The 12,210-nt window shown below is 38.7% G+C and overlaps 1 protein-coding gene across 1 annotated transcript in view; it reads left to right on the top strand.

The window, feature by feature from the left end:
- gas2l1 (growth arrest-specific 2 like 1) overlaps positions 1 to 3,487 on the top strand; it is a 51,745-nt gene extending 48,258 nt beyond the window's left edge. The window contains exon 5 of the mRNA XM_041786697.1: positions 518 to 3,487. Coding sequence (XP_041642631.1) covers positions 518 to 2,516 — 1,999 coding nt within the window. The 3' untranslated portion in view covers positions 2,517 to 3,487. The remainder of the gene's footprint in view (positions 1 to 517) is intronic.
- The last annotated feature ends 8,723 nt before the right edge of the window (positions 3,488 to 12,210 follow it).

The raw sequence follows: 12,210 nt of genomic DNA, 5'->3' as shown, positions 1-12,210 counted from the left end.
CACAAATTTAATGTATTATAATTTTCCATACTTATAAGATGAAACATTTACGAATGGCCATACAGGTCATAATCCACTCTGGCCTTTCAACACACATACAAATATACTCCAACAACAAATATCTGAAGACTGGACTCTGCTCTTCATTTGTCTTATCAAAATAAAGAGAGAGCTCAAATGAATATTTTGATATTTTGAAGAATATGCATGTAAAAGAAAAACATGTTGCATTCATACATAAGCTCACACCGGTTTGGTCAAGAATTTTTGACAAGGGCTTAGCCGTAAAAGTCTGGGAGAAAAATTATTCTGTTTTTACTTACACATGCAACTAAAACTTAAAACTTCAGGAAATTTCCAGGAGTGTATGTATGTGTGATTACAGCCCATGTTAAAACAATGAATATGCTGCTGTGTCTGAAACAGGGAGAAGTTTTATATGTTGGCTTACATAAAGCCTGACAGTGTGCCGTTATATTTGATATAAATGTCTCTTTGTCTGTCTTCTTCATTGTAGGCATAAGGAGACAATGTTACCAGTGACAAGACGCCTGTCTGGAGACAGTGACTCCTCCACAGCTTCCTCTAAAGGAGGAGGAGGAGGAGGAGGGCGGCACTCTCTTGGCGGTACGTCCCGGCGCTCTGGTGAAGAGGTGGTCCTTCTCATCAATCGAAAGGAGGGGAAACATTTGATCGAGAGGCCTGGAGCTGGAACTCAGTCACCATCAGTGCGCCCACAGCCTCGTGCACGGAGCCAGTCCCGGGAACGCTCTGCACTCGCTCCGATCCTCAAACCAAATCCACCGCAGGGATCCTCTGACGGATCACGATCAACCCGTACTGAGAGGGGCCGCTCCCTTGGAAACGACGGCCCCAGAAGGCTCCATGCTCCACGTTCTCACAGCCAGACTAAAGTATCAAGTCGTACTCGCCCCAGTGATGCCAGTCCAGGACCTGGCTCTGGCCCCAAAGAGCCTCAGCCTCCACACCCGGACAGAAGAGAAGAGCTACGCACCAAACAAGCACCCCAATCCACCCCTAGAGTGAGTGGGGGCTTTGCTAAGAGACAGTCGTCCTCCTGCTCTAACTCACCGGTCAAAGGGGTCCAGAATAGCACCAGCAGCCCTAATAAGAAGACTATAACTACACCCAGACCTCCTGCCCCTAGATCTCCTTCAATGGGAAAAGGCAGACTGCTCCCACCAGTCTCTTCAGGAGGGCGACGATCACCACACTCATCTCCTCGCAACGCTCACCATCACGCCATCCGCCCACCTCGGACATCACAGGGCGCTCGCTCTGCTGGCCGAGGTAACCATAGAAACTGGTCTGGTGTGGAGCGCCAGGAGCCAGAAGAGGAAGGACTCGGTCTCGGCTTCCAGATGCTTCCAGCGCTAGATCCCCAGAGAGAGCAGGACCTGTACCGTAGCTTTGAGGCTGAGTTTCTGGCCAACACACAGCAGGTAAAAAGCGTGATTAATAGAGCCAAAGGTGGACTGACCCTGCAGGGAGCTGGGACACATTTACTGCCAGATCCTAATGTCAATGACTCTGCTTACTCATCCTCAAACTCTTCTTCCTCCTCCCTGAATGTCGGTGCAAAGGTACTGCCTGAACTCAGGGAATCCAAGAGAAATCACCCCCGCCACTTCCAACTGGATGACCCTTTGAATCTACTTTATGGACAGAACTTAGGAGGAGCACCCAGCTTTGGTCAGGGAGAGTCTGAGCACTGGGGTGAGCGAGGAGTAGGGCTAAAGAAGCTCCCAGCCATCTCCAGCTCCTTAGAAGAGAGGGAACCTCCATCGTCTCTGCCTGGTGTAGGAGACACAGAATCAGACAGGTTGATGAATCAGCTCCCCTCACAGCCTGCTGTCCACTGCAGGAACATGAACGGAGACCATGGAGGCCCTGAAGGAGACGTCCCACTGGAGAATCACCAGCCAAACTTACCTTATGACCTAGAAAACGGGGATGGCAGTGACGACCTCCCTCCCCCAGAGGCGTGTCCATCACCAGTGGCGCTCCCTCCCTCCGAGGACTGCTCCTTCCAGGATTCCTCCAGTGAAAACTCCTCCATGTGCTTCAGCTTAAGCGAATCCCACTCTGAATCTCCCCCACCAGCTTCACCGATGACTAACGGGGATGGTGACGTGGAGGTGATACAGACCAGGAGGGCGCAAAAGAAGTCAGACAGGGTGGACCCCATCTCTAAGCACAAACTGAGAAACAGGATCAGACCTCGCGCTGACAACAGGCCTGAAAACAGCCCCTCGCGTATCCCCACGCCGGTCAGCTACAGAGACACCCAGGCTCACGACACGCTTTCCCCCTGCCACACTCCACCCATGTCCCCTCAGAGCTCACGCTCTATCGGACGTCCAACCACATACAAGAGCATGCACCAAGCCTTTGCGGATTTGATCCAAACTCAGCCATGTTCTCCAAACATGGGGAACAAAGACTGCACATATCCTGGACAGTCAGCGAGCCTGGACTCTGAGGCTTGGATGTAGCACAAATGGAACGGGGTGTTATCATGAACTTTGACTACTGTGTAAAAAGAGACTTAAGACTGGGCTATAGACTGTTTTCACTGCATGTCTAACACTCCTTCTTTTTAACGTACTTTCTCCCTGATCTACAGGGGTTCACATTGCTTTTATTTTGCACTCAAGCCAAATTATTTATTACCAAAGGAATGGTCTTTATTGGCCTTATTCCCATGGTGGCCATGTTTCTGTGATGTCATGTTCAAGGTGGGGAACTCAGACTTTGGCTGTATTCACAAACTTGTGTAACTGATGAGAGCAGTCCATCAAACTACTTTGCCCAAACAATGCCAGCCTTACAACCTTCTTGGTGAAATCCTTCCATCAAAATGAATGGAGGTAAATGGGAGGTTTTCAGGGATTTTAAAGCTTAAAATAAGAAAAGCATTGTGTTTAAAAGTTTTTCGGATCCTGAATCCAGTGGCCAGTAAGTTAAGCATAAAATTATAACTTTTCATAATTGCCTGGCATCAGTATACATAACATAAAAAATAGTGCTGTCAACATTTTAGATTAATTTGGATTAATTAATCAGAGAGCAGAAAAAAGGGGATAAAGAATGAATGCTGATTAATTAAACTGATGCTATCACACAACCAGCTAAAGTAGCTTTGTAACTTTGATGGGAAAATGTAAAAATTCTCTTAATTTTTATGATTTTATTGATAAAATCCATATTCTACATACAGAACACCATCCTAGATTGACTAGTAAGAAGACAATCTGTCCTTGATCTCCTCTTCTCTGTCTGTGTGTTGATAGCTTGTGTTTTAAAATCGGCCTATACTGATGTTAAACTGATGCATCTATGCATCCTCAATTTTTGCAATGTGAAATGAGTTGAATCCTGACTTTAGAAATGCCTGTAAAATGATAAAAAAAAATGTTAGTTTTAGATTTGTTGTATGACAGGCAGCTGTGTCATGGACCACCAGGCCAAATTTCAATCATGAAAAACATCTTTAAGTGTCTAAAATCAAGCTTCAAAATCTGCTCTTGGATGGTGTGGGCATGTCTGTTTGATGAGTTGAAGCCACACCCACTCATGAGAAATACGATCCTCTCAAATTTTGAAAAATGCTTCTGTAAGAGCAAAGCTGCCTGGCTCTGTGCCAGAGCAGAGACAGAAGTTGGGGCTGAAATTTACTGTTTTCTGGTACAAATCTCTCTGTTATGATACTTTTAATGACCTGTAGGCCACCGTGACTGATAGATTTGGGAAATTTACCTCAAATTGAACAAACAATAACTTTCAATTGAAGGCTGTGACATCAGCTAACAACAGACTGTTCTGAGATGAACTGCTATGTAATTTTATGTCATTTTAGTGTTAGGGGGCAGGGTAATTCCCTATTAAGACTGGTATTGTCATTGGCTTGTGTATTTTCCCTGTTCAAATAAAACCAAGCCAGGAAAGAGGTGAACAACTTTCTGACCTCAGTCAGAATAAAAAAATCAGCCACACGATCTCAGTGTTATTCCAACATATCTAGTGTGCCAAGACACAAAGTTTGGATTTCACTTTACAGGGACTTTAATATAAAGTGAACGCATGAAGAATCTATTAACAGGTGGCAAAGTCAGTGAGAACAAAACCCCACTGTTCAATTCAACAACTTTATTAATCCCTCAAGGGGCAATTTGTTCAGAGCAGCTTGTACATAAAAAACATGGATAAAACACAGTGACTAAGACAACAACAGTAAGTGTAAGCTAAAATACACAATAAGACCTAAAAAAGTAAATACTGATATAATTTAGGCTTTAAAGAGACTTGCGGGGTAGAAGACTGAAAAGAGGTATACATAAGACCCTAAGGAGCATTTAATAATCTGATTACACACAGGATAAATGATTTCAAATGGCGGTTAGTTTTACACACAGGAAAAGCATAACGGCATTAGTATGCTGTCAGCAATTAAACTGAAGCCCCGTGATTTTGTCAGACACATTTTTAAGTTTGAGCTTTGTTGGGTAAGCTAGAAACAAGCTAATAGACTTTTCAGACTACAAAAAGAATCAAGCAACAACCACTATGGATACTTTAATTTTTACGCTGCTTGTTTGCTGGCTAGTGAGCTCTATACTGGATGGTCTGGCCATTTTTTATGACCACAGTGCTCCTGTGTCATTCTAAACAATTCTGGCCAATGTAGGGATTTTCTGCATACACCAACTTGCATACTAGAATGCATTCCACACACAGCTGGATGTTTAATCCAGTATGAATGGTGTGAAATACGGTCAACATTTGAGTTTCCCATCCTGAGTGAGATGTCTCAGTACCAGAGCCACCAAGGGGACACGGTCTTTTACTTTTACTGTAATTTAAATGTGTGCATGGGGATGCTTTTGCCAATCATAAGGTGTTTTTTTCTTGTGAAATTCCGACAGTTGATACAGAGATAGAGAAAGAGCATATGTGCTGCCATGTGCCCCACTGAGGGGCATGGTGAAGTGCCAGGGATCTAAAGCTGCAGCTCTGTCAACAGAGGAAACATTTAGTCAGATGGAACGGCTCCCTCTTGTGGTGTGCCACGATATCTCTGCTTGCCTTGATAGTCTAATTACTGGTATGACTGTGATGTTCTCAGTCTCTTAGTGGTTTTCATATACAACTCCTTTTACTTATATCTACAGTATACTTATAGATGACATAGACAAAGGTACCCCCATCATTCATCAACACTTCATGCATTATCATGTTTGTACAGTCGTCTGCTGTTATTAATGTCTGATCTCACAACACTTAATATTGTTAAGAGAAATTTTGTTTTTAAATGCTTAACATGTTACAGGTTTTAAGGATTATGCTTGAGGTCTGTGTGTCGTTTGGTCATTGGATATGCATTTCTGAAACGGATATTTAGAAACTAAAACAAGTAAATATTTGTTTGTTTGTTTTTTATAAATCCAATCATCAAAATTTAAATAGAAGGTGATGTGGTATTTCAGTTTTTATTTAATTTTCCTAACCAGATGAGCTAGAGTCAAAATGGCCTGATTTTCAGTCTCATTTTTAAATTAAAGAAAATAGAAGTACCAGGAAATATGGTAAACATTTGCTGGAAAGTAAAACTTCAGATATGTTATTTAATAACTCTAAAAAAATTTTGTTGCTAGTCTAATGTAGTGGTTCTCAAACTTCTATGTCCAAGGCAGACCTGAAATGATGCCAAAATCTGAAGTCATGCGATATTCATATAAAACAGCCTCTCCAACAAATGTCACAGTATTTTTAATTGTTGTGTGGCAGTTTTAATAATATATGATTGTACAAATCCTCAGTACGACTCTGGGGCTGTTGTGTTGGTTGAATGTGGAAATGATCAAACTCACAAGAATCCTAACTTTCTATTATTCACAGCACTATTTTAGATATCTGTGATAATGACAAGAAAACGCACAGATGGCTGGTGGGCAAACTGCTAGATTCTTAAAGGTTTTAATATAAACACTAATGTAAATTTTGAGCAGAACTAGCATCTTAACTGCTATCATAGTCAATGTCTATATTATAACTTAACAGTTAAGAGAGTTGACTATTTAATTATCTGTGCCCACCTCTGAATATCCGGTTCAGAACCAAAAGACACACAGACCCTAGTGCAGTTTAAATTTGACTTCTTTCTTTCTTTCTTTAAGTGGATTATAAAAGGAGCAGTGAAAGTGGTGTTGCTTTGTGTCATTATCACTGAAACAGAAATGTTGAGCTTTCCCTCTGACCAAACCGTACTCTGGAAAAAACAAACATATTCATGTACAGAAGTGAAGAGAATGAATGTGTACATACATGTTGATGTGCTTACATATACCAGTGGGTTTATGTATATAGGAGGCATTGAAAATACATTTTAATGTACATATTAACAGTTCTGTGCGGCCTTAGCTATGCAATATTTGGTATTTGAAATGCCTTGACAATTCCCTTTGCCTTAAATTTTATTCGCAGGTTAGTTTTTGAATGTTTTTGAGCAAAATTATGAAGATCTGTATGTGGAAAACTTGAGGAACATTGCCAATTCAATTATAAATGATGCTTGGTGTAGGTGTAAAATTCATGTTTAATACATATAATTTATTGCCTCTGAATCCCGATAATTGTGTTTTAACATGAAAAGCCACTTCACTTACTTAACAGATGGATTTTAAGATATGGCACACACTTTGGTGACATCTAGTGGCTAAAGGAAGACATGATTTTTACATGGTAAAGCGGACACCCTTTTGTTCAGTAACTTGAACAACTGTGGCTGATTAAAGCCAATAGAGCTGAGGGCATTGGTACCCGTAGTTGTAAAAAAATTTAATACTTGATGCTCTTTCGATACCACATGGTTTAGAATTAAACAATCTTCAATATTTTAATGATTGATAATATCAAGAAGTACCAGAGCTTTTAAAAAAAACCCTTCAGATTTCTGTCATATTTTTTACCCAAAGATGTGAAGAGCAAAAGACACAGATCTTTTTGTCTGAACTGCACAAATTTATTGGAAACATCCTGAGACCCAGAAAATGTAATTATGACAATTACATTAGTTTTATTTACATGTCACATAAAACATTTCTTAACACATTTTATTTATGTTTTCTGGTCCTTTTTTTTGGACATCAGGATATTAAAGCATAACTTTTCTTGTATTCTAACAAAAAGTGAGTTAACTTGAGGATTGTTAACCTTTTTTGGAAATATTCGGACACTGACACACCTATATCAGCTTAAGCAATGCTCAGCATTTCATATCAACATCAAGAACCAGAGATGGAAAAAGTACACAGCTTAAAAATAGAGTTACCCTGGTTTAAGTGGTTTAAGTGAAAGTAAAAAGTATTTAAAGTTTACTTTAAGTACTGAGTAGATACTGATGAGTTGTACAGTAAAATATGATCTTTTCTTATTGGAAAGAACATCAAGAGAATAGATCTAAAACTCGGTCATTCAGGTAAAGTCACACCTCTGTAATAAAGAAAAATACTCTGCAAAATTGACAGTGTTGATTAAACTCATATAGAGTTATATTTAACACTTTAAAAGTGTTTATGGTCTGCATTACACGTAGTTAAATGACACTTCTGAATTGTTAGATATTTTACAATTTGACAGAGCTGCAATAATCCTTGAAAATCTGTGGCAAGGTGGGTCAAAGCAGAGAGAGTAAGCCTGAAGCAATGCATTGCATACTGATGAACAGTATGCAACCTTAAGGATGACCTAGAGTCACGGGCAGCAGAGTAGACTCAGTGGATAACTTCATTTATAGTGCATATTTGTCTCATATTAAAAACAACTATAATCCACCAGAAACAAGAGCAAAAGAACCACAGCAGGGATCATTGTAAAACAGGCAACATCCAAACACAACTTAACACATCTAACCATTCTGCCCAGGGGCATGATGGGGTATTACACCCACACACCCCTTGATGTGAAATGGCAGTGGGTGGAATTTAGGTGAATTAAGTTTTTACAGCTGAACTAACACTGGTGGATCAACACGGTCAAATAACTCCAACATTGAGGACCATTTCACTTAGAATGGAGTTAAAATTGCACTTTCATACATAAAATCAACTCTGAATAGTGTAAGAAATACGATATCAACACCAGTTTTAACTGGTTTGGGATGTGATGTTTTAATCACTCTCTCTGTGTGCTACTGTAGAATCAGCAAAAGTACAAGAGTATAGTACTCAAATAAAGGTACAGATACTCTGGTTAAAACTGAAGTACAAGTACAATTACTGATTTAAAGTACCCCAAAAAGCTACTCAATTATAGTAATCTAAGTAGATGTAATTAATGACTGTCAACACCTGACAAGAATGCAGTTTTTGCTTTCCAGCTGCAGGAATAACATCTTTAAAAGGTTCTCACTTTCATAAGATAGGTGTCCTTTAATCATGGTTTCACGATGATATTGTGCTTGTGAGCTAGGCAAAGACCAGCATGAGGCCCCTCTCTGTTCAGCTAAAAACCATCAAAGTGAGTGAACAAAATATTCTGAAGCATTTATTCAGTTAAGAAAAAGCCGGAGAGCAGGACATACTGAGATAGAAAAGATTAATGTATATAAAAATGCAAAGTAATAGTATTTGATCATCAGTTCCCAGAAGACTATTACAACTCAAATTCACCACATCAGGATGTCTATGTCTAGAGATGCATGCTCACTATTGGAGCGATATCTCTTCCTCTACCACAGATTATATTTCTTGTATCTACTGCATGACATTTGCCACATAGCAATCCAACATATTATTTGAAATAGTCTATGGAGATCTAGCTATAATTTGATTGATATGAGAAAATTTGGTACTTTTGTGCCATTTAATTCAGTCTTGCCCCTATTTATTTTTAAAATACAGGTCTTAATAATTCAAATAGTTTTAGATATGCACTAAAAGTTGTGGCCCCCTAAAAACTTAAGGCCCAAGGCAGTTGCCTACCTTTGACTCATGATAAGACCACCTATAACCAGATAAACTGAATATCTGCAGCTTTAGTAATAATTCTAACCAACTAAAAGTGAGCAAACATACTTTTTCACTATTCCAGCGTTGTTTGAATGTTCATCTGCAATCCTTCGCAGAATTTTCCCTGCTTCAGTCAAATTCCTGTCACGTGTGAGTTCATTATTTTCCAGAAAAAAAGTTGATTAAAGTTTGTACCAATATTCTCCAGGGAGGTCATCGTTAAACTAGACTATTAGGATGTTACATCCTTTTTTGCATATCAATAGCAGCAATAACAGCTTTTAAAGCTACTTAAGAAATTCCTTTAGCCAAAACATTTCAACTTTTTGCTTTAAAAACAGCATGCATTTGTTTACTTCAACATCCAAACTCTCTTGCCCCCATAAAATGCAGCCAGGATGTTGTCTTTATGGGACTAAGAGGCTTTAGCCTCAGAAAAACTTTGGACATTCTTGTCTCTTAAGAAGGACAGATAAGAACTGCCAGGTCTTGTTGGTGTATTTTTGTGCAGTTTAGACAATGTGTAGTGATTTAACTGACATCTTGGACTTGCATCTTTGTTGCAGTGGTATGGAAACGTATCAATATCATTTGATTTCTACTAGAATCATTTTAAAGTTTAAAATCTGGTATCATGACAATCTAACTGATATAAGGTTGAAGTTAAATGGGTGAAAAATGGATAGAATTTCAGCAGCAAGACTTGTGCAAACAGCACAAGAGGCCAGATCCCAGCCAGTACTTTACTTACGTTTGTGGTATTGAACAAGTGTGGACTAATTTATTTGAAAGAGGGAACATGGGAATTGTAGTGTGAGTGCCCTGCAGAAACTTCAGTCTAACAGACATCTCAACAGATGTTTGTGGACATCTTTTTGTGGGGCACTGACATGATAAGGCAAGAAAAGGAGCGTGCATATAGTTGTGTACATACTGTATGAGGATGTGTATAGAGTGAAGATGGAGGTGATGCTGGTTTAATTTATTTATTTATGAAACTGTGTCTCACTGGGTTTGAGTACCATCTGTTTCTATGGTGCAGACAAATGAGCTGTAAGTGTGTAGGGATTAAGTGGGGATTTCAACAGTTTGCTATAAAATACGGAAGCCCTAAGTGGACAAATGGTAGTTTCACATTAGGGACTTGGGTACAGATCCAAATACACTTGACCCTAGGGATGCACATTATTGGATTTTTTTTTTTTTTTTTTTTTTTTTCAGATATCTGATATGCTGATATTTCCAGACTCATTTTAGCCGGTACCAATATATGCATGACTTTTTATGGTAAAAAACACCAAGTCTTCCTGTAGTAGAGCTGACCTGTTTTTGAAATAAATTCTCTTAATGAGGCAGCAGATTTGCATAGTGCTGAAAATAAAACAATAAAAACACAATTATATTGAACTGCAAGAAATCACAGTACCTGTAGTTCACACCTACAACGTCAGTCAGAGCACTTTTTAAACTTTGAGGAATGAGGATGAAAAAAAGAAGAAAACTCAAGCTGTTTAAGTGTGCTCAGACACAGCACAATGTTACTAATATGAAAGAAGATTAGTGGGGGGGAAAAGCAATTGTGCTCAAGCATGGTACGATACAATCATGCCTAATGTGAAAACACTAATACATTTATAGTTCTCTTTTCCCCCCATGATAACAGGTGATTATTTTTAGGCATATTTTCTCAAGGTATCGTCTTATTTATGCCGTTATTTGGGACAACCACTCTGGTGTTCTTGTAATGAAGGGTTTGTTTATTGAGATATTGAGAAAACAACAGAATTTAGCTCATTATCATGGGAAAAACCTGTGCATTATCCCAACATAGCAGCATAAGTAAGCCCAATTTTAAGAAAACAACAACACTCACTCATTATCCAGTGAAAACAGATTAAAACATATATGGATCCATGTCCTCTAAGGGCTTCCGTAGTTAAGAGACACAATCCTTTAGAAATGTCAATTAAAAAAGAAACTTGCAAGACCCTAGAGACTAACCTGACATAATTGGGCTGTTTTGCATTATTCAGTTACATGATTTTATAAATTCTAACCCCTAATTCTACAAAATATTGATGATATATATATTGGTGATATATTGGTTTAGGGCTGCATTGATTTAAAATGTAGCTGTTATAAGTTTCACTTGTAAAAAAGACAGAATTTTAGGTGTATTTAATCATTATAAATTTGTTTTGGCTTTTTGAATGCATCTGTGTTTTGATCAGCTGTTGTTTAAAATCTTTGTGGACTGTAACATGTCATTACATTTAGTCGCACAAAAGAACTAGTGATTGTCCTTACACCGCCTGCTCTTTGTCCAGCACAACTCTGAACATTTTAAGGAACTCTCTCTCCTTCTCTTTATCCCAAATCAGAGAAAATTTGAATGTTCATGATCAGACAATTCTTTGTTTGCTAACGTTACTGTCACTAAAACTTCAGTTTAATGTACAGATTGCTTGACATTGTGGAATTTGTACGTATGAAATAGCAATACTGCAACATTTCACTGTTTTTTTTTTTTTTGGAGTTGAAAATGCCGTCAAGTTGTTCTTGTAATAAAAATTCTCCTCTGAAGTTAAGCAAGTGTCTTATTTTTTCTTCTGCAGGAAAAGCAGATTGCAGAAAGGACTAGCTAGTGCTTTCCTGAAAAAGGTGTCACATATAAAAGATAACGCTGAAAAATCACAAAATTATTCTTTGTGTGTAGCTTAATTACTAACTTTTCCTACTTAAAACATCAAGTCATGTTGCACAAGGTGTTAAATTCTGAGTAATCTTCCTGTTTATCCAGTTTACTGATGGCATTATTGTTCATTCAAACAAGTCAAACAAACAGTGCAACAAAGTATTTTTCAATAATATATTTTATTAGATATGAAAGGAATCAACTATTTTAGAACCCGATGGTCACACTGACAGAACTCAAGAGAGTGTGAAGATGGGACAAAGTTCCACAAGTACAACCATCACTGCAGCCCTCCACTAGGCTTTATGACAGGGTGGTGCAATACACAAGAAATCCCACTTTGAGTACGCAAAATAAAAAAACAAGTGAAGCACTCTCACACTGTGAGAAATGAGATTCTCTGGTCTGATGAAACCAAGATTGATCTGTTTGGCCTCAATTCTAAACATTATGTCTGGAGGAAACCAGGTACCACTCATCACCTGC

This window comes from Cheilinus undulatus, linkage group 5 (genome assembly GCF_018320785.1).
Source record: "Cheilinus undulatus linkage group 5, ASM1832078v1, whole genome shotgun sequence".
NCBI lineage: Eukaryota > Metazoa > Chordata > Actinopteri > Labriformes > Labridae > Cheilinus > Cheilinus undulatus.
Note: the sequence above shows the minus strand (reverse complement) of the source record. Positions and strands in the feature narration are given on the sequence as shown.